Source organism: Agelaius tricolor, unplaced genomic scaffold, assembly GCF_023055355.1.
Source record: "Agelaius tricolor isolate 1412-34295 unplaced genomic scaffold, bAgeTri1.0.p SCAF_6, whole genome shotgun sequence".
Taxonomy (NCBI): Eukaryota; Metazoa; Chordata; class Aves; order Passeriformes; family Icteridae; genus Agelaius; species Agelaius tricolor.
Window position 1 is genome coordinate 44,786,230 of NW_027269266.1, and position 23,636 is coordinate 44,809,865.

A 23,636-nucleotide genomic window follows, 5' to 3' on the forward strand; every position below is an offset into this window, starting at 1 on the left:
TACTTGGATACATGGAGCTGTCCTTTAAGGCAGGAGGAGCTTGCAGCTTCTCCAAGGGACAGAGCTAACCTTCCATTTTAATTTGGGGAAAAAAACCCCGAACAAAAGAAACAAAACAAAAGAAAAAACAAACAAAAAAAACCCCAACAACAAAAAAGTGTAGTGGGTGATGAGTGTGGCACCTCCTCCCTACCTTTCAGCACTGTGCTGTAATAACTGAGCTTTGAGTCAGTGATCCAGGTTTGCTGCCCTCCACATCCAGAGGCAATTCAATGACTCATCTCCTGCTTTCCCCACAAGTGCCCTTGCTGTAAGAACCAGTGACTTGTGGGGGCACGAAGCACAAGCCTCTTTCTGCTGAAGCCAGGCCACTGAACAGCAAATAGCTCAAAGCCTACTGAGACAGAGAAAGGAAATGTGAATCTGTAGCCTACTGCTTAAGACATCCTCCTAGGGGGAAGGACCCTTCAGGTCCTGTCACTGCGCTGTGGGCCACTAATATTCTTCATGTGGAACAGCTGCTTAATGCAAAACAGCCCTTGGCATCAGTACATGAATTCCAAAATCTTCCCTCCCAGAAAACCTGCTAAAACAGCAGCTTTGCTGGTGATAAGGAAAGAAGAGCAAGACCCGAATTTGGCTGGCCCCCTGAGGTGGCTCAGTGAGACCAAGCTCATAACTGGACAGAATTTTTCTGATTTTAGCAATATGGAGGAAGCAGGAGACTTCTACTGGGAACAGTAACTAGCAAGTATCTCCTGTTTGAAATACGTGTGTTGGGTCATCCTTAGGAACTCCTTGCATTGCCAACAGGAAGATACCATGTCAGGATGTACCTGAGGGCAGAAGGAGGCAGACAGCACTCAGGGAAGAAATTGCCTGGGAAGCTGGGCTGCATGAGGAATTTGCTCCAGGAGTCCTCTGGCAACCAGGGAATTAAAAACAAAAAACAGAGCTCTGTTATTTTTTGTCCCTCTTGCTGCCATCTGCAACAATAATGTTGTCCTTTGAAGAGAGAGTCCAATGGGCAGCTGCCCAGTGGCCTCCCTTACACACACCCAGCCCAGCCAGGTTGGACCTGTAGGGCACTGTGCTTATCTCAGAGGTGCACAATGCATGCTGCAGCTGGGTGAGCCATGTTCTCCACAGGAACAAACTCTAAACCGGGTTTTGCCCCTCCTTCACACCCACTTTCACCAGGCAGAAGGCTTTCCCACAGATAAAGGTAGTGGGGCTGATAGGCTTATTAAATCTTTCCTTAAGCAAACTCATTAGAGAGAATCAGGTCTTAGCAGAATCCTTTAAAATACAACTGTGAGTTGGTAAGTTTGGTTCTGCTGCCCTTCAGCAGACTTTATGGAGCACCATGTTCCTGCAAAGGGAATCAAGATTCCACTGAGTGCTTTAAAAGAGACATTGAACCACTTGAATTCCGTGTCGTGGCTGCTTTGTGCCAGTCCAGAGCTACAGACCAGCCATAAATTCAGCTTAACCTGCTGGTTAAATTGCATTTATAGTTGCTCTGCAGTGCTGGAGTGATGCAGAACAGCCAGCACTGCAGTGACCTGGCTTTTTACAGTAATGGTTTGTGTTGCTGCAGCTGCGCTTTAGGGCCTGATACTTATTTGCTGATTTCACACTGTCTTGGTGAGAGCGAGTCCTCATTTACACTGATAAGACTGAAGTGCCTTTATAGCTCCCATCAGATCAGGCAGTGACTTTGAAGTAAATAAACCTCTGATTTTAGACAAAGGGCTGGAGTGTAATAAAAGCTGCGTGTTATTCTTCACAGGCACCTTGAATAAGGCCACAGGGAGCAAAGTAAAAAGACTGGAAAGCACAGCTTTTTTTTTTCTTGAGTTTTATGATTTACATTTTTCTAGCCCTTTGATTTTTTGGTCTCTAATTAAGTCATAAGACTGGGTGAGGTGGGTACTTGCATGTACTAGATAGCCACCTGTGTCACCTAATGAACTGAGCTACTAATTATAGGTGGAGGTCACTTCAGAGGGCTACTTTAAGTATAAGGAATTTGAATTAGCAAAATTTTACTAAAAGAAACGCCCCAAGTATTTGTTTTCTGCACCTATTTAATGGCAGGGATAACCAAAAGGGTTGACACCACTGGGGCAAGGTAGGCAATAAATGGAATATTTCTGCTGCCTGCTGTTGCACATCCTCTATTGACATTCCTTAATGTGGTCAATGTGCTCTTTGGCCTTGGAAAATCCCTGGCTTTTTGCCATAGCAAGATGACATTGTAATGTACAGTGATTCTGTCTGCTCATGGTGTTTCTTTGATTCTCAGCATTTTGGGGAGAAAGATGAATTACATTAATCATCTTGCCTGGTATAGTACATAGTAGCCTCTTTCAAAGAGCCTCTAGGCAAAATTGATTTTCCGCAGTGGCAGAATTTTGTTTTCTCTGAGGTTACTGCCTTTTCCTCTGCTGTTTGTCTTTCTGTCACAGTGAGAAGTGATTCCTAAGCTGTGCAGTTTATGGGGTAGCTCCTCAAGACCCTGAGGATATTTTAACAAGCACATTATGTAGGTAGTTGTTCATTTAAGTAACATGGATTTCTTCAGTGCAGCACATGTTCTGTATGACACTGGGCAGCAGTTATGAATTGCTGTCTAAGTAGGGTTTAAACACCATTTACTTGGGCTCCTGGATTAATCAAAGACTGTTTTCTACTGTGTTTCTTCAAGAGAAGAAAGATGCCTTGAATCACAAGGACCTTTCCTGGAGCAAAAGAGCAGGCTGCTGGCCCCACACTTTATTTTCTGAATTGCAAGAAATGGTAGCCTTGGGTTTGGTTTGCTTGCAATAGCTTTTGTCTTTTTTTTTTTCCAGAATAAGGAAGTGACGTGCAAAAGGGAGAAGTGTCCAGTGCTCTCCAAGGACTGTGCTCTCGTCATTAAGCAGAGAGGAGCTTGCTGTGAGCGTTGCAAAGGTGCCATTCCCTTCCTGTCATTTTCCTTGCTTTTAAAAAGTTATCAGTGCACATTTACATTGCCAAAGATAGGACTGAACTCGCAGCTTCTCAGCTGGGACTTGGCTGTCACCAGAGGCTGGAAGAGGGCAGTAATCATAATTGAAATACATATGTTTACAAAGCTGAGGGAAATACATAAATTCACATATTTGTCCTGCAGTTATTAGTCCTTGCACAGCAACTGTCCTTTAGAAATACATCTTTATTCTTTATCGCTATGTTGTCAATTTTTAAGAGTTCTAATTTTATCAGAAATATTTTAGGTCAGCATCGATCTGCTAGTAGTCAGTAAGAATTTCTTTAACTTTTTATCTGGTTGGACAGAATAAGAATAATACTTCTGATTAATAAAGAGCAGGGTAATTATCCATGGCTATTCCTATTACTCCCCTTGAAAGGAAACAAACCAAGCAAATTTTATTCATTTTATTAAACATTTCCTGATTAAAACAATAATATTGTGGACATTTTTATGAAAGCCAAATAAGCAACAATCTGAACATTATACATTTATTTATTGATCAACATTGTATATTCCAATCTGTTTAAAATGAGATAATGATCAAATAATAATAATAAAAAAAAGTGTAAGCATGCATGGCATGTATCTGCTATGTTTAACCACATGAAAAATAAGCAAGTAGATGTAGTCTTTTTTTTTTTTATATTGATACAGTAAGTAATATGCTCTAAACCAATAATTTTGTTGAGGGACTGCTTCCATAATCAACGAGGTGCAGAATGTCAAATTCAAACAGCTTTATTTTATTTTTCCTCTGTCATTTTTAATTCTCCACTAGTGATTGTGTGGGATTGAGAGGGAGATAGGGTAGGATAAATTGTTGGGTAATAAAAGCATTTCTTGCCTTCCCAGAGGAAATACAGATTCAGGAGAATAGATTACACTGAAATTTAAATGGAAGAGGCATAATGGCTGTGTATTTTTCCTGGAAGGTTGCAGAGGTGTGTTAGATGGTGTGCTTATGATTTGCTTCTGTGCTGCAGCTTTGGAATAGGTTTGGCAAGCCCCAATTTGAGGATTTGTCTAGAAACACGACACTTTAAAGAGAAGGAAGCGAACTGGAAAAAAAATTAAACCGTTACTGAAACGATAAGAATTTGGAATTGCAGATTTTACATAAATTAAATGTAATTTATTTCTTTTGTCAAACCATTTTTAGTATCAGCTTTGTAGGAAAAGGTTGCTAAGTGTTGGCTGGATTAGGATGGAGTTTGATTTTTCAGTTTCAAAATGGGATGTGTATTTGCTCAATGGTCTGAAAATTCTACATACATACATATGCGTATGTGCATGCATGCATGCTAAATGAAAAGGATGAATGTTTCAAAGCTGAGCAAACAGTATTTTGATTCAAACAGCATTTCAATTCAGACTATTTTTAAGATTGTCTGTTTATCCTGTATTGGGGTTGGTACCTACAGAACATTATTGATAAGCTTGAGCCTGGCATCTGCAGATTGGTATGCTTAACATCTCTAATGGGATAATTAATATAAACTATTCAAAAACAGAATCAGGAGGCAAATGGTTACTTGAGATAGAAGAGGGAGGGGTTAGCTAGAGTCCTTTGAATGTATCAATGGACAGAGAGATCCCACTATTAGGCATCCAACAAGATCCCTCACAAGGAAACTGCTGAAGAAAGGAAGCAGCCCTGACTTTTTAGAGATACTCTTCTCATCAGCAAATAAGTAACTAGTGTATGGTTGTTTTCATAGTAAATAAATGTTGCCAACATATCCTTGCAAAGTTCTCAATTTCCAAGCCCAAGTGCTTGGAAATGACCTAGAAAAGGGGTGAAGAGGGAGAGGAAGTTTGCTGCTGGTGCCCCGATCTCTGTAGCATAGCAAAGCAGGAGGATGGCCTGTGAGGAGCTGCAAAAGGCTCTCAGGGCACTGAACAACTGATAACAAAGCAGCAAAGGAAGTTAACGTGAATGGGAATAAATGGATGCCCAGAGGACAAAACAATCCTAACTTTACCAATGCAATACTGGGCTCTGAGTTGACAATAACTGAATGGCAACTGTTTCTGAGTGTTATAGAAGATACTTCTGTGGCACAATCAAAACAACCTTCAGCAGGTCTCCAGGGGGAAAATTGAATGCTGAGTTTGTTAGGAAAGGAGCAAGGTACAAATCAAAATGCCCTGTTTTCCCTCTGAGTCAGACAGGTTGCTTATTCCTGCCCTTCTGGAGGCTAAACTAGAGCTAGGGACATTGGTCTGTATTTTTCACACTTCCCAAGGTGTCTTGTAGTAGCTGCTACCAGACAGAAGATTATTGACTAGAAGGGTTCTTGGTCTGATCTAAGATGGCAGGTTCTACATGCTTAAAACACAAGAAAAACATTAAATTTCATAATTCAAAGGGAGAAAAAAAAGCTCTCAAGGACTGAATTTTCAAAGTAGGTGTGAAATTTCCGAGTAAGTTTTTCTGGGCTTTCTGAAAGGCAAAGCAAAATATGCGCCCATTTAACTCCCACAGTCTTGACACCACCCTCTGTCCCCAGGTTGTTCTGGTTCCAGGGGAAGAGGCTGATGGAGCCACCTCTACCTTAGGGGAGGCTGCTTGCTCTCCCACCGTACTGAACACTGCTGAAGATCCTGCTCTGTCCTGTGCCAGGTCTAAAACAAGTGTCCTGTGGGGGGTAACTGGGGAATGAAGGCTGCAAACACCAGGCTGGCAGTGCAGCGCTTCAGCTGCTCCCTTCGGTGTCCCAGCACCTCCCCAGCACTCCCCACACAAAGCTCAGCTGCAGCAGGGACTTGGCCCTGCAGCACTTATTCTCAGTTACCATTTTGTCAAGCTGCCAGAGTGCCCATGGGGAATGCAAGCAGGAAAAGGAAAACAGGGAATTTTTTTTATTTTTTTTTTTTAACTAGTTGCATTTCATCTAAACATGAACAAAATGTTACTAGGGAAAGACATCAGAATCTGATGACTTTTTTCTTGGCTTTGTTCCCAAAGCCTGGGAGAGCATAATCAAGCCTTAGAGGCTCTTGCCAGCTCTCTTTGATAGCTTCACATCTTCCTACCTTGTGAAGAAATGAATGAATGAGTGAGTGAGTGAGTGAATGAATGGCTGCTGTCATCTGAGTGCAACATCAGGAGGATAACATTAAGACCAAAGGGCATGTTCCAGAGGAGGCTTATGTAGGAAGGAAACCACCACTCATGAGTAATTTTTCACATCTCTGCCAGTGCATTTTATTCTATCATGAGGAGCACGAGGACATTCCCTGCCCACTGCAGGGGGGTTGGACTAGATGACCTTTAAAGGTCCCTTGCAACCCAAATTATTCTGATGGTACCTGCAGCAGTGCACCCACCTGGACTCTGCTATTCAGAGCTTTGCATACAGGAGAAACTGAATTGTTGGTAGAGAACTTTTCCTGCAAATGGTTGTGTGCTGAGCGTAAGTCCCTTGCTTCCATGTGGGTATTTGCATGCTACTTAGATAATTTATAGCACTTCTTTTTTTCGTATTTTGTAAGAAACAGAAAAAGTAAGGAGCAGCTACTAGTACAGCTTTTGCAATCAGAAAATTCACTGTGCTGAAAAGTAGCATATGGAAAGGTTTGGCTTTGCTTTGTCACAGAATCACAGAATATCCTGAGTTGGAAAGATCCCTCAAGGATCATCAAATTCTGACTCCAGGCCCTGCACAGGATAACAATGTGCCTGAGAACATTGTCCAAATGCTTCTTGAACTCTGTCAGGCTTAGTGCTGTGACCACTTCCCTGGGGAGCCTGTTCCAGTTCCCAACCACCCTCTGGGTGAAAAACCTTTCCCTAATATCCAACCAGAACCTCCCCTGACAAAGCCTCATTCCCTCAGGTCCTGTCACTGGTCACCACAGAGGAGAGACCTGTGCCTGCCCCTCCTGCCCCTCTGCTTCCCCTTGTGAGGAAATTGTAGGCTGCAATGAGGTCTAAGATTTAAATTGGGATTTAAGATTTAAATCCTCCAGACTAGCCATTTGTTTTAACACCGTTCTTGACTTTTGGGCCATTGGACCTCAATTGTAAAGTTGGTGGGGCAAAGCTCACTTTTGCTGTGTGTTTGTGAAAAGTCTGGAACAGAGGAATGTGGGGCCCTTCATTATGGCTCCCTGCTGCAAGGAGAATGCAGGTAACTCAGTCTAATAGGAAAAGTTTTCAGTAAGATTATTCTTTTGACAGATATTTTCTGTAATTTGTAAAACATACCACGTATGTCTAGCATGCTATTAATTTTGAAAATACTAAAAAATTAAGCCCTCTTATTACTTTTGCATGGGATAAATAGGTCACTTTTCATCTCTCATTTTACTTAATATATTTAATGAAAACCTATGAGGTCACTGAGATTATAGAAATAGATTTGGCAGCATTATCTTATTTAGTTGGATGGAGACCCGTCACTTACATATAGAGCTCTCTACACATCGACTAGTAAGTTATTTGCACTCTGAAGAAGTGGTATTGCTGGCTCAGGACTGCATAAAGTTTGCATTTCTAAAATTGTGTCCCATATTTTACTCTCTTATCTTAAGAATCTTGATCTTTTATGGATGTTCAAAGAAAAAGTTGGTGGGAATTCTTTTACAACAAAGAAAAGATGTTCAGAATTTTCTTTCACTTCTCATATGCAATTTTGCATTTTCTGTCCTTGTTAACTTTTGAGAATTATTGGGAGGTTTTTGTTAGGTTTTTTTTTTTGTGGTTGGTTTTTTGGTTTTCCTTTTAGTAATTAATTATTGATCTTAGAAATTCTTGTGCTATGCTCCATTGATATGGAATCTATCAGAGAATGGAATCCCAGCCCAGGCAACAACAGTGCTAGGTCTACTAAATATTGAATATCCAAGGGTATCATAGTTAATTGTGCATTTCTTGGAAAGGATATCAAATACTATGGTTGAGGATTGCAGCCAATTTCAACTATTAGGCTGGCTTGCAAAGGAAGTTAGAGGGAGGCTGTGAGATTATCAGTGTTCTGGCTGCTCTACTGACACCCTGCAGGGTTCATATGTACCTCTGCACTTTGTTTGCCTCTGGACAGCCTTAGTGTGAGGTGCCCAACACCATTTTGGTGTCCTGCTGCAAGACTGACTGGGGGGATCTTTTTGTGGGGCGCTACAACTTGCAGCCCATCCTTGCATGCTCTAAGGCAAGCTGTCAGAGGCAAGGGATAATACATGGATGGAGGGGGATGGGATATGAAGATAATATGTATATTTTCCTAAAGAAATTTCTTTCACCTTCACCTGAATAATCTAGACCTGGCTTCTGTCAGGGACTGGCTATGAGAGATGGTTTGAGAACATAATCAAGCCTTTTCTCTTGGCCCTTCTCAGTGCTTCTGAGTCCCCTTGGTAGAGTGTTCCAGCTCTAAGGTCTTTTTCTTGAGGCTGGAAGAACAGGTTCATCTTAGTGTTCATTCAGATGTTAGCTTTGTATCTGAAGAAAAGGCAGAGGTTTTGAAGCTGTGACAAACAGCCACCGGGGACAGTACCATTCAGTATCATCACAGGGCCACCTTTGATTACTTCTGGTTATGCTAAGAAAAGGTCTCTATCTCTCCATCCTTTCTTTGAGTTGACTCTTCTTTCAAAGGTCTTAGCAGATACTTTTGACATCTCTTGAATGTCTGGTGTATACTGTTGTGTTCAGTAGTGCCTCAAATTTCAGATATTCTTATTTACCTTGGTGAATATAATTTTCCATTTATGTAAGAAATTTCAATGAACAGTCTTGTCGTGTTGTTGTAAATAGTTTTTCAGTCAAACATCAGTCACACAGATTTTCACACTGATGGTTTCACATGTAATGTTTTTCTGGAACAAAATGATAGACATCTTAGGACATGTAGTACTGGAATAAGAATTTTTTTACTATTTAATTTTGAAGATGTAAACTGTACAGATCTGGGATGATTTTGCTGGTGTGGGAAAATTGGGTACAAGAGCAAGTAATTTTATAACTGAGCAACATCATTCATGGCAGCTCTCATAACCATGAGAGGTGAAAGCTCTCCAGCTGCCAGGCTTGGCAAGCACATTGAGTATCAGCTCAAGATTCAATGGCAGCTCTAACTGTATGCCATTTTGAATTGTGAGGTTCTTAGGAACCCCGCAGGGCAAATTTTTTTCACCCTATACATGGAACACAAGACATTTGGGAAGGTAAAATTCAGTTCCAGTGGTGTGCACGGGCCAAAAACAGCACTGGGAGGAGTTGATGTCTTTGTTTCTGCTGCTGTTTGCTCAGCGAATATGGGCTGCTTTGCATCCTCTGTGTGTGAACTGTGTGGTCCTAGCACAGCTCACCCCCATGGCCTCCTCACTCTGCTGTGTTGAGCAGCCTTTAAATGGCCCCTGTGCATCCCTTGGGTATTGTAATTGCCATGGTTCAGCTGCAAATAGGTTTGCTTGGACTTGGTTAGAGAGGAAAGAGTTGGATTTTCACTGTTTAGAGCTAGGCTTGATAAGCATGGGAGGTTTTGTATACATTTTCATGCTTCTGTGTTGACAAATGAAGACCAGGGTTACTCAACAGGAAGTTTAATTTTCTAGTAGCTGTCAATGGCTCTACCATCACTGCTACATGTGAAAATATATTTCATAATAGGTATATGTGTGATTCACAGTTCTTTTAGTTTGGCTAACTGATTTCATGCCAGAGAAATACTGCAGAATGTGCAAGTTATTGGTGTGGTTTTTTTGTTTAGGGTTTTGGGGTTGGCTCTTTTTTTTGGCTAGAACTGGTACTTAGTGTTAGCATGCCTGGATACCTCCCTGAGGATTAATTTATCAAACACTAAATAAAACATGTCTTCTGACTCTTTTCTTTTTCCTAATGTTTATTTTCCATGCCAAAAGAGAGGTTGCATTTTTAAACAAAAAGTGGAGGGAGAGCAAAAAAAAAAAAAAAGACTTGATAGGAGAAGAAAGATGCTGAAGAAATGAGGGATGAGGAGCCAGTCTATTGTGCACCCATCTATCACTTTCTCTTGGGAGAATAAGGAAATGACTTGTCTATAAAATTCTCATTAGACTAAAATAAGCACAAGTTTCTTCTAGAATCTAATTAGGCTATGTCAAATTGAGTAATAAAGGGTTGTTTTTTAATGAACTCCTGAGGACACTGGCAAAGCTTCAGCACTACTAAACTGTCTCTTACAGTCAATTTCCCTATCTTCATGGTACTGTTATATGGGTGGGTATCTGGGGAAGAAGAAAAAAGGGTCATTTATGAGAGTTGTACAATTTGGAAAGACAAATGTCTTCCCGATCATCAGCTTGTCCACATGCCAACAGAAAAATCTACTATAATTCGCCTCTTTTGTTATTCTAGTCCAATTCTCTGTGAGGATGCTTGTTTAACAATGAAATAATTCTTTCAAATTAAATTGGCCAAGGGTTGGTTTATTATATTTGAAACAAAGGTGCCCAAGTATGGCATGCACAATATTAAAACAAGGTAGCTAAATAATTATATTAGAAGTTATTTTAGTGTTTTAGCATCATTCTTTTTTTGTGTCAGAGGAACTAAATCTTGAGGATCATTTTGCCTTTAAGAGGTGACTAGAAGGTAATTAGCATTAGTTTCCACTGCATATGCAACAATTGACCAACTTCAAAGTATTTAGTGGTTTGGTTAGATTCAGATAAGCAACTTTGGGCTTGCATGTTTATCCAGGACTTATCTGAACTATTTGGGTTGAAGGAGGCAATGGCAACAAAACCTACAACTAACTGAAAGTTAATATTTTACATTAATAAAACACCAGCTATTTTTAAAGAAAGGAGCAGGAAAGACTGAAAAATTAGGACACACTCCTTGACTGATATGAATCACTTCAGCATTTTTAAAATTGATGTAGACCACTAATATTTAACTTCCTTCCATATTTGGAATCCTAAAGGTTTTCCTTATGGAGTATATGAGTCAGGATCAAATTTACTTATTAATGTCAAATCTTTGGCATACTCCTTAGAGTGTTCTCAGACTTTTTGAGTTCCCTTTTTGAAAACTTCCTCTGTAACCCTTTTAAATTTTTCTTTTAAGTAGGTATTCGGGCAGAAGTAAGTAGACAGCATTTAAGTGATAGTCCTAAGCTCTGATCTTGATTTATTAGTTCTCTTGCTCTTTGAATGGTGGATGGAGAAAGATAGTTAATGTACTAATATTTCCAAAGGGCTTTTGGGGGGAGAAAAACAGCTTTAAAAGATTTTTAGGAACTTCAAGGATCTTCCCTCATACTCTGTTGTAGAAACTGACATCAGGGAGTTCTGAAAACAAAATATTCAGTGACTTCTAGTTTCTAGGCCAAATATGGTGGACCTTTAACCATGGATGAGCCTGAATGGCTTGACTGAGCTGGCACATAGAATGCAGCAGGTTTCACTCAGATGAATTTAGGTGAGGCCCAGAAATATCCATGCTGTGAGTAAAGGAACTAGGAAAGTCCAGCTGTATGTTTGCAGGTGTCAGCTGAGAGATCTGTACATTGAAAGTGAGGTTCAGAAAAACTAGCTGGTATGTGGGCTTTGTTTCTTTTTCCTTTTGAAGACTGAGTAGTGGGTGTAGCTCTGGGGCGTCCAAAGGGCAGAGTGTCAGGGCACACCTGTGGCCAGAGACAGGTTAAAGCGTCACCCAGAGATTGTAAAACACTCCTTTCTTACCCTTTTCAGTTCTGCCTGACTTTCAGCCTTCCCCCATAGCTTTTTATACTGGCTAACTCTCCCTTCCTTCATGCTGCCCCTTCTGCTGAGCATCTGCTGAAATCCAGCTCCCACCGCGCCTCGCACTGGTGTTGGATGGGAGCTGCTCTGTCTCCCTCATTCAACCTGCTGGCCCACACCAGAGAGAGCAGCCTTAGTCCCTCCAGTGCTTCTGCAGTCTTTTCCATTCTGGTTCCCATTTTTAAACTCCCCTTTAGGTGCCTGCAGACTCTCCTTACCATGGTTGTTCCTGGTGTGCCGTGCCTTTGCTGCTTTCCACAGGGACAATGCTGCAGGGCAGAGGGTTTTGTAGCACAGCTTGGATATGCCCTTCAGGCAAGAGCAGTGCTGACTATATGAGGGCAATACCTTCATGCTTTGTCGACCAGACTAATCCTTGAGCTGAAAATTTCACTTTAATATGCACATCTGTACATGCAGATTAGCCCAGGGTCATTAGCTTTCTTTTAGAAGAAACATTTTACATTAAAGAACATAATTGCTGAGCAAATATGTAAGGTATTTTTGCAGTTGCTATTTTCCAACCTAGCCCTTGATTCTTGATTCTGGGAAAATATACACACAGATATTTAACAACACAGCTTATTCCATGCTGAGTGTCCTGAACACTTGTAAACTGTTTCTCAGACTGGGACCAGCTTGACCTGGGCTTCAGCAGCTTGGGGATGTTAAACACATTGAATAGGCTCTGCAGTCATCAGGGTTTTCAGTGAGCAGTAAGTGAGACTGTGTTGCAAGATTAATTCAGTGGTTTTCAGAATGGAACTTCAAAATGCATAAGAGGAGTATAGGGCTGCACACTCTTCTCTTGATGTGTTATCCTGCATCTCTGAGAGCTCAGAGAACTGTATTTAATGCACTGAGAATCTGAATATTTCTTTATTATTCAAAATAATTTAATAGGGGCTTTTCTATTTAAGACTATGAGACTCATATGTATACTTTGTGCCTTTCAATGTTTGGCAAAGATGAAATTATCAGAGCCAATTTTGAGACTATTGGTCATCTCTTTTCAAAATATACCTCTTTCAGCTTAGGTAAGTGAAATGGCCACAGCATCTACAATTTTCTCCTGTGTTTCTCTGTATTTATCCTGGAAAAAGAATTTGATTACTGCAAATAATGAAGTACAAGCCTTCTGTTGTTTAGGAACTGAAATGAAGGCAGTTAACACATTTGCAAATGATCTTTATATATCATGATTCCTTTAAATTTTGTGTTGAATTCAAAATTATTTTAAGGAGATTTTAAGGTCCAGAGTACCTCAGAGCTGTGACTCTTGATCTTTTTTTTTACAGTAGGCTCAAAGATATACTGGTGTAGGGCTGATAAATTGCCTTTATTTTCAGAAGGATATAAAACTTATTCCAAAGCAGGACAGTGCACCCTACATAGCAGAGAAAGACACACATTAGTTGCTGAGGTAGGGTGTGGAAACAGAATGGTGCCCTGGGCATTGTTTGACTGATTGTAGTTCTGAGATTCTGTAGCTCCATGTACACGTCTGTGTTTCAAAGTCTTTGGCAAGACTCCTGTTGGTTTCATGGGTTCTTTGATCGAGCTAATTTTGAATAAAATATACTAGGAAAAAAAAAAAACAACCTAAAAGCAATAAATGGAAAATGGGCATTTTTCCCACAGAAAATGGGGTATGTGTTATTTCCAAATTTTTCTCAGAACCACTCTAGGTCTCCAAAGAATTATTTTTTAGTAGAAACTATTTTGCATTAATAAACTAACTCTTTTTAAGCAAATATTATATTTCTACTTCGTAAGTATTTTCTGGTCTTGCTTCTCTGGTGAGTTATTTTATTATTTTCTTTGTCTTCTTTTTTGGTTTCCTTTTTTGCAAAATACCAGAAAATGGCAAAAGAGAAAACCAAAAAGGAAGGGAAACTAGTAGAAACATATAATCGAAAAAGTGAAAATTAATGTTTGTTTTGGTGTTTGCTTTTTTCCAAGTGGCTCCATGAAAATTCATTTTGCACAAAATAAATGTGGGTTGATCCAGTGCACGGGTAAACAAACCTGTTTTCTGTTAACAAAGTTGTCATATAGCACAAAAAGATGAATAAAGTCAAACTCTATGAGAGTCCAAAATGTCTCTCCAGGAGATTCACCATACCCACATAGAACTTGATGGCTTTTAGTTCATGTGGATGGTGATCCTTCCTGTCATGAATATGAAAAGGCATTAAGGAGAGGTAGCTCTGCCAGTGTCAGCTCATCCCTGCTGAGCTGTGCTTGCTGAAGGGCTCTCCCGAGGGCTTTGGTTAATGGATGAAGATAGCATGGCCCAGCTACATGATGAATGCTTCCAGCTCTTCTTTTACCCTCTTTTCTCCCTCTCCCCATTCCAGTGCTTGAGTAACCAAGTAGCTCCTGAATGGACTGCAGAGCAAGCACTGACATCCATTTTTAAGTGAATTGTCCCTGATTTTGGTTTCTCTTGACCAGTCAGAGTTAGTAAGGAGTTTGGCCAGTTGGGCATCAGCAGCAGGTGTCTGGGACAGTGCTGCCAGTCCTCCCAGGACATGATCCTTCTCTTTCATCCCAGCTCTCTGCTCTACCTCTTCTGTTAACCCAGGGGAGAGGGTGGGTTGCATTTAGGATGCTACCCTGTGATCCTCAGCAGCAGCCTCCCACAAGATTTTGTTCAGCTGAACTGATGGGCTTCTCTCTCATCCTCTAGATTGCAGTTTTGAAGGAAAAACGTACAACAGCTCCATGAAATGGCACCTCCCCAGCAATCCCTGTGTCACATACCAGTGCCAGGTAAGGATGTCATAAAAATCGTGCTAATTGAGTTATAAGCTTTTCCCAGGAAATCCTGAGCCTTCATTTATCCAATCCAAATAACCTGAAATATTTTATGCCCAAAGCACAATATGGACTTTGCATTTAAAGTAATTTAAATCCACTTAGATGCAGTCAGCTATAACCAAATATTCAGAAGTATGGGTTTTAAATGACTTGAGTACCCCAATATCCAAACTTTGCTGAAGGAGAGGTACACAGCCATGCCATTTCCTGCTGTCTTGACTTTGAATTAAGTCCTCTTTTCTTCAGCATTCGAAGCCCTTTTGTGAAATACAAATTATTTTAGTAATTGGACACTTCTGTGTGTATGTGTCCATGAGTTTTACCTTTCTTTAAGAAAAACTCACAACGAAATCTTTTTTCCTGGGCTCCTGAACTGTTAACACAGTGGTATTTTTGGTAGCTTGGCTATCTGCAAACATAACATTTTCAAGATTGTTGCTTGTCAGGTTCAAACCAAGTAATTATGTAGGCAATTTTAGCTTATGTCTGTAAATAGGTCTGCCATTTTTGCTGACAATTTGATCTGGTTTTAACAATAACACTCAGGCAGCTACTAAGAATGGCAGTGAAGAGATTTGTGAGTATGAAGAGCTTCTACTAAGAGGAGATGAGAGTTTCAAGGGTTTTTTTCTCTTTTTCTCTAAAACTTCTGCTCTGTGGAACCAATTAAGTTTTGAAAATAAGTACACTGAGATGACTGAAGCTGGACCAGTAGTCTGTATTTTTCCACCTAATGAAAAGAAATTCACTACATCAATATGTTGCATGAAATGGTCACTTCTTTATTGCCTGTTTCAGTGTCAAAATGCAAAACTGGGTGATTCTGTTTACCCTAGATCCACACATTTAAAAAACAATTTGGCCTTGCCTCAAACAGCTGTAAGTAAAAAAAAAGGTAGCAGCTTTTATGCATAGATCCTCACACCCAGGTTTGTTCAGGACTCTTGACTTCTCGAATAAGTACAGGAAATGTTAATTCACTAATACTTATCAGGAAAAATATCAAAGATAAGTGTCTCCCCTCTACAGAACAAGATGCTTTTATCTGCTTACTAAGACCATTTTCCTCCAATAGGAGAGGGAGGAGAATGCCTTGTGTCTGGCCTGTTTTCACCAGAGCTGCATGGCAGATTACCGAGGTTAAGGATTCCTGATAAAGCAGGATTCCTTTCCCTAAGAGGATACTTGGTTTTTTTACCTGATGCATTTTAAGGCAAATCCCATGTCTGGAGTCAGGGAGACTGAAGTGGCTCTTTTGAGTGTGGATTAACCTGAATCCTGATACCAGGCAGCAGGTACAGAAAGAAAAGAAGTTTTGAAAGCCAGTGCTTTTCAACATGTGCTGGGCTTCAATTCTACTGAATGTAATTGTGAATTTTTACTTGTTAAAGCAACTGCAATGCTAACAGTGAATGTGTCTTATCTGCTTCTTTTCCAGGAAGGAGTGATAGTAGAATCAGAAGTACAGTGTGTTGTTCACTGCAAAAACCCTTCCAAACTCAGGGGAATGTGTTGTCCTGTGTGTCCAGGTGAGATTTCATGGCTAAGATGCTATTCTACATGTGCAGCTGTATTTCTTATGATACTCATCATCACCTGGGAGGCTGCCTCTAACTTATCTGCTATACTCAAAAATTTACTAAAATGTGGGCTGGTGACTCACAATGATCAATATAACACAGATTTATTAAGATTTATTTAATATGCTTTATCAGAGGACATGCAGACCAGGGGATGCAGGGGCAATATCCTGTGCTAATATTTACAGGTGTGTTTGTGTCATTTTTTAGAGGGTCTGTAAGGTAGGTTTGCATGACCGATGACCATGATTTTGTGAGGAAGGGAAGGATAAGAGTAATCATAAAAAAGGAGATTAACTTATGAAGGGGAGTGAGAATGGGTTTGCCTTTGTGAAGTGCAGTGGCAAATTGCCATTTTTTTTAGGTTAATTTGATTTTATCAGTGATTTTGAAGGTAAGCATTGCTCCAGTTGTGATATAATGGATTTATTATATTTTGATTAGTTATAATATCTGCTAATATCTAGTATAAACTCAGGGAGTAAGAATGAATTATTAAAAAGCAAACAGCCAAAAAAACTGCTTTAAAGGCAATTCTAATGGGAGACTTGCCTCAACTTCATTTTTGCATATTAATGTGCTGTAGAAGGATGTTTGCTTTCCCCCTCTCCCCCCACCTCCTCCCCCCAAAAGACATTTAGGGTTTCTCAAGGATTTGTTCAGGATTTGTTTTCTTCTGAAATGATCCTCTCTCTCCAACTACCTGAAAGGAAGTTGTAGCATGGTGGGGATTGGTTTCTTCTCCCAGGCAACCAGTCACAGGACAAGGGGATACAGTGTCAAGATGTGCCAAGGGAGGTTCAGTCTCCCCTGATGATACCAGGAGGAATTTCAGCATGGAAAAGGTTTTTAACCTTGTAATGGGCTGTCCAGGGTGTTGGAGTCACTATCCTTGAAGGTGCTCAAGAAATGACTGGATGTGGCACTTAGTGCCATGGTCTACTTGACTAGATGGTAATCAGCCAAAGGTTGGACTTGATATTTTGGGAGTCTTTTCCACCTGAAACAATTCCATGATTCTGTATTGGAGACGATGGTACGATTTACTTTTCATATTGTTGTATGGTGGGGAGTGTTAGGGAGAAAACTCAGCATTCTACCTTGAGCCAAACTTATTCAAATGCTGTTTTCCAGGTTGTGTATTTGAAGGGAGACTTTACAATGAAGGAGAAGAATTTAGGCCTGAAGGAAATAAATGTACCAAGTGCTCTTGTATTGTAAGTATTTGCCTTTTGGCATTGTATCTCCCTGTATGAACTTCAAAAGGCACATTATTATTGCCATAACAAAGCAAAAAATATAAGGAATCCCACACTATTATGTTTTCTTCTCTTGGAATTCAGGTCTCTGTTGAAGAATTTATGGCATTAATACATTGTATCACTCACAATTTGAGTTTATAATCTTTTCCACTGTATGCAGGTGGAGCAGGTTATTTGGAAGAGGGCTGATCTGTTGAATTAGCTGTGCCTTTTTTGTGATAGGATCATGCAGGAGGAGACAGAAATCTTTTTGGCCTTCATCTGTTGATCAGCATTTATTAGATGCTTCCTTAAGCCAAACTTTTCCAAGGATTCCTTTCAACTACATACAACAAGGGCCTTTGCTCTGAATTACTGAGTGAAAGAATGAGGGTTGCCTCCTGTGGCTGTCCCAGGTGGATTTTTGGCTTGATGCTTGATGAAAAGGTCATATCCTGGATTTTATTCTTGACTAGCAACAATATAGAGAGGAAGTAATAATTGTGTCCTTTGAGTAATGAGTGCAGACTTCTTTTTCACTTCCATTAAGTTAAAAGATAATGCTGTATGAGTTGGGGCGGATAGCTTTGGCTTCCTTTCTGTAATCTGTGAGATGAGCAAAACACAAAGTTCAAATTGCTGCTTTTGTTGCAATTTGTGGGCCGGTTATCAGCAAAATATGTAAGGCTATACATTTCAGTAGAATGCCAAGAAATTAGTCAGTACCAGATACAGTTCTCCTGCATCATTAAAATAAAATCAAAAAAGGAGGAGGGAATGATAGACTTCAAAAATTGATGTAACTTTACACATACACAGTGATTTAATGAAGCTGCTGCAGAGTACTTGAACTGTTCTGTGGGGAAAAAATTCCTGGTAATCTGCAAAATTAATTTACACTAAGTCATCACTGATCCTGCAGAGATCAGGGTGCTAAGGTAATTTTTTAAGAAAGTTTTAATCCTGTAATAACGAAAACATCACACATGTCACAGTGATATATGCCCTGGGCTCCTGCTCTGCTGAATGCCTTCAGTCTCAGGCTGAGAACTCCCTCTGTACTTAGTGGGTCCCTTTCTCACTTCAGCTGTAAAGCAGCAGCTTTACACTCTGGCTTTCCTTATGTTCCTCAGTGTAAGGCAGGTCTGAATGGTTGAGAAGTCTGTGGAGACATGCTTGAGTCTTTTTGGGTTCTGCTTTGCTCTTTCATAAGTACTGTACAGACATTGCCTATTGCCCAGTTAATGGTGTACCAGCATCTCCTTGATCAACTTTCCTTTGTTCTCTGACTGTCAGAAGCTTCTGTGCAGAGAAGAGCATTGGAGGGAGGTACCTTTACACTGGAGAGCAGTGTAAAGAAATAAAAGAATAAAGGGTCACACCTGAAGATCTGACTTTGAGTTACCAGTCTCAGCTGTGTTAGAGAAGGGAATGCATCAACTATTGAGAGTAAGAAGTTTAAAACCACTTAACTATCCCTTCCAAGAAAGACACCATGATTGTTTTGGATGTTAATGGCATCTGTTTAAAATGTCCACCTCTCCATTTGAATCTTTCTGACAGCTAAAGAGCATCAATGTGTAAGCCACACCAGACCTTCCTTCCGTCTTTCTGCAGAGTCTTTTTTACCCTCTTGCCAGTCTCCCCCAGAAATGGAAACTGTGCTTATTCCTATGTGATTTAAATTTGAAGTAAATAAAGGGGGCATTCTCAGGGCTGTGATAGCAGTTTGCTGCCTGCTTTGCATCCCTTTTGGGAATGGGTCCTCAGTGAATCTCTTATCTAAGCAGTTGGTGGATGGATGTCTATTTGAAGATACCTATCTATTCATGCAAGGTGATAGAAACAGGCTTGTGTGTGATGTGCTGTAATTTGTGCAGGCTTTAACAGATGGATAGAAGCTCTTCAACCCAAGTTATATTTTTTCTGGGATTTCAGTCTTTTGTGGAAACTTGGCATAGGAAGTAGCACGAAGTGTTGCTAAGGTACTTCGGGAATGTTATACTTTATACATGGTATCCAGCTACTCTCACTTCAGGGTGAATTCTGCGTTTCCTTGGGAGCAAGCTCTTCAAATGATAGAGTTCTGGAGTCCACAGACCATCACTGTCCCAGGGGTAGCTCAAACTTGGGACTACAGATACCACTGAACAGGAAGAAAGTAAAGAGGGATGGCTGTGGTTTGTTTTCCTGGAGAGATGTAGGGTTGATCTGCTAAGGTTGACCTCACTAAATGTATTAAAATGAGGAATTACTTAGATAAAGGGATTTTGTTGTTGCAAAATGATGTACCCAGAAGTAAGTACACATCTTCAGATCAGGACTGTGGGAACACATTTTTGGACAGCACTTTGGTAGGTCAGGTTTGTGGTATTATCAGCTCCAAATGGTGCCGACTAGATCCTACTGAGCTCCCAAAGAATGTGAAATGGCTGTTGTTTGTTTATTTGTTTTTAACACATTGTTTGTGTAAATAAAGACATAAATGGGATCCTGGGAGCTGGGGGTCCCCATCTGGGTGAAGCAGACTGGCCAGTTACAGGGCTTCCTATGTGTTCCATGGCCCTGGAGGGCAGAGAGAGCAACGGCATGGCTACACCTGGGAAATTCACTCAGACCTTACCTGCTGGGTGCTCAACTCATTAATGTGGTTCCTGTTTAACACCACTTGTGGTCCTAGCTATTGTCTACTGAAAACCAGACCTAACCCACCAAGCTCATTTCATGGAGGTCAGCGAAACCAGCCATTAACTAATAACTTTTGGGCTGTTACTGAGCCAGGCGGTGCTCGCGGCAGCGAGGTGGAGATGAAAGGCCCTGTATTCCATTACCGCTCTCCTAAGTGAGCTGCTCCTTGGGGCCACTAAGATTTCTTGCTGAAAATGAGAATGTATCACCTCTCACTCAATGCATATTGCCTGTCAGGAGTGAACGAGCTGGCTTTTAATGACTCAGTTTCCCTGGGGAGAGGCATTTGTGTAGGAAAGGTGGACGGGATAATAGGGATCTCCTCGCACCCCGGCTGAAACCCAGCTGTCTCACTATAATTCATCTGTCTGGCCTGTTCCTGCTTTTCGTGATAGGCCAGTGGCCTGTTCTAGAGAAACCCTGGCTGTTTTCCCTACCATAAGCACCTACTTAAATGAAGGACTGGCTTCTTTAATCAAGTGTTATTTCTCAGATACTACTTTTATGAGGTCGAGAGTGTGTTTCTGCTTGCACAGTAAGAGCACTTGGCTTACATGTTTCCTTTCCTACAGCCTGCATTAAAATAGTCAGACTATGATTATCGTAAATGTTTTCATTTTCTCCTTTGATGTAGCACGTTTGGGAAAAAAAAAAAAAAGCGGAGGGGGAAGGAGACAGGGCTAGGGAGGGAGGAGAGGAGTTTTGGCAGGAGAGTGACCTTGCATGAGAGCGGTAACCATGGAGAAGCTTATCTTTAGGTGGTAGTATCCAAACTCATAAGTAGCCCCTTTTGACTCCTTTGAGCGCTGTTGCCCAGACCGTGGGCGCTGCGTGTTGCGGCATGCGAGGCATGCGCCCGTGCGAGGCACCGCCACGCCGGGAGCGCAGCCCTGCGCCGGCCTCACTCCGCACCCCTGCCGGGAGAAGGGAAGCGGACCTGCTTGGGAAATGGAGGCTGGGTTATGGCCTTGCTGGGAGTGGGAAAAGTTGCGCTGTCTGTCTGTCCTGCAGAGAGACGTGTCCCAGGGACGACCATCAGCAGGGTGGTTATGTGAGTTTGGTCCCCAAACAGCATCATTTCACAAAAGCAGTGTTGTCCTCCTAGCTGCTCTTCCAAAATGATTTGGAAGGAATAAAACCCAAATAGCTGGAAGCAGAGCACAGGGATTGGAGGCTCTTGGAGAGCTGAGTCAAAAAGGAGCTTCTGCTCAATCTCCTTTGCCTCATCATCGAGGGCTTTTAAACCACTGCTCAGAGGGTTTCAAGATGTGCCCAGCTACTGGTCTGCAGGTGTACTGTGGGTCTGTGTGTGTGCAGGAAATGTCTTGTCACTTATATTCCTGCATGCAAGGATACAAATACTGAATAATAAACATTCTGCACAAAGAAAAGGAAATCACAGCGGCAAAATCTGTTTCTAAATCAATGAGTAACAGACGTTTCAGCTGTGATAAGTAATGAGAAACTACATATGTAAGTGTTTTGGATGCTGAGGGTGGAATTAATCTTGTCTAGCTGCAGCTATTCAGAAGTAATATGTCTGATCTGAACTACTTATCTGGGCTCCTCTTCAGTTAATTCAGGGAGAGAGAGAGGTGGGATAGATTACTCTCTGCAGATGCTTATCTTCCTCCACTAACTCGAGGAGGAGCCTACCCAGCTCCTGGCCCCAGAGATGGCTGAAGATAGCCAAGACCGATCCTGCCCCTGCAGTCAGCTGGGTGATTAAGCACCCTGATAACTGCTTTAAAGGCTTGGCTTTAGCTGGTATTGGGAGCTGCTGGAAAACATTCCCACCACAAAAGACAGTGGGGGAGGTACGCCAGCCTACTGGGAAGCTCAGGGGAACGCGGAATTAAATGTATCCTTAGTGAAGGCTGAGGATAATTCAAATTCAAATTTCCATCCTTAGTGCAGTGCCAAATGCTGATCTTCCCAAATTTCCATGAACTTCAGCTGCTTTGATTCAGCTCCAAACTGCAGCAGACACTGTCTGCCCTTACTCTGGGGCTAAGAAACAGAGACAAGCAGTTGTAGTGAGGGGTGGAAAAGCAAAGAGTTGGTCTTTTGGTAGGAGCAGTGTTCACATTTTCAAAGTTAGTGACATAAGTGAAGTGGTTGGTTTATGGGTGGATGCAAATGGAGATGCAAAAGGCAGTGTTCAGAAATGGGATGTGGAGGGTTGGTCACTGTGTCTCTCTGGGAATACCCCATAGTTTTGTTTGCAGGCTTTTTGCAAGGCTAGAGAGTTTGGCCTTCCCAGTAGCCTAATAAAAAAACAGTCCTGCAGGTGGGTGAAGTGTGGTTGTGAAGGTGGGTGTGGAAGACCAAGGACTTGGTATGTGCTGAACTTCAGCGAGTAAAATAATGCAGCATGGAGACAGGCATTCTCCTGTTATTTATATTTCCTTTATCTGATTTTCTTCAGACTTCAAAAGGTATACCTGCTTTCATGGGGATTGTACACTACCTAGGCCATGTCTAAAATATTAAATTCCTTAAATTTTGGAAATACCAGTGTTTCAAAAAAAATTTGGACATTTAAAAAGAAAAGGTTAAAACCAGTGTGTTTTTTCTTTTATCAACATGCATAGCCATTTAAAATATTTTTTTCTGATTTCTCTCAAAAAACACACCTCTGAGAAAAAGTTAAAAATTATTTTAATAGGAGTCAAGAAGCAAAGTTAAAAATAAATACTAAAAATATTAACAATTTTTCTGAAATAGCAGTAGACTGTGGCATAGCAGTACAAGTGGGCATGATTCAGTGTAAATAATTTTTATTCATAAGCACTTAAGATCTTAGAATTTCAGAAACAATTTTCTGTGTTAAAGTCTCATTTCCTCCCTCTGTGGATACTTGGCTTTCATCCTATGTCTCTCCTACCTGCAGAGTTTCCTAGCTCACCTACTCAGAGTGTGTTCCCAGCTCAGGCTGCAGAAGCCCTTCATCATACTTTTAATTTTGGTGGGGATCAAATGAGTCTTTCTATGCAGCGAGAGACTGTGCCCTGTTTGGGTGCATTCCCAAGGGAATAGAGGTATTGAGCAGCTCCCTGAAGGTATAGAATACTCTTTAAGGATCATGGGCTCAGAACACACAGCCTCTTTCTCATATCCATTTCTTTCTTCCTTAAGCCTTTTTTCTTGCCCCTCCTACTCTTCAGGGTTCAGCTCAAATTTTCCTTCCATGCTTCAGCATGGTCCTTGTTCCTCTGGCTGTGCAGTCAGAGGAGTCTGCCTCAGCTGTTCTTCCTTGTCCATCGTTTCATATAGGTAGCACTACCCAGTTACTATTTCTGAGATGACATGTATGAGCATGTTGTGCTTTATACTCTAAAGACCTGTATTCTGTCCCTGAGAGGAAAAAAATGTGGAAAAAGAAATGTGAAGAAAGATGAAAGCATGATTTAGCAGATTTCTGTGGGGAATTTCTCCTGTTAGAAAACGAGGGTAGAAATGCTGAGGAATTGGAGGAAAGTGCTCTAACTTTATAATGCTCTTGTTTAGACAGAGACTGTCTTTCCAGTTTTATGATCAAAGATGGTATTGTGA

The 23,636-nt window shown here is 41.0% G+C and overlaps 1 protein-coding gene across 5 annotated transcripts in view; it reads left to right on the forward strand.

Annotated features, from left to right (window-relative positions):
• The window catches only part of BMPER (BMP binding endothelial regulator), a 147,896-nt gene that overhangs the window by 21,946 nt on the left and 102,314 nt on the right, over positions 1-23,636 (forward strand). For 4 of the 5 annotated variants that reach the window (XM_071429634.1, XM_071429636.1, XM_071429633.1 and 1 more), the window contains exons 3-6: positions 2,856-2,955; positions 14,442-14,524; positions 16,011-16,101; positions 17,287-17,369. In XM_071429634.1, the coding sequence (XP_071285735.1) occupies positions 2,856-2,955; positions 14,442-14,524; positions 16,011-16,101; positions 17,287-17,369 (357 nt within the window). The remainder of the gene's footprint in view (positions 1-2,855; positions 2,956-14,441; positions 14,525-16,010; positions 16,102-17,286; positions 17,370-23,636) is intronic. The other variant, XM_071429637.1, reaches the window with a different exon arrangement.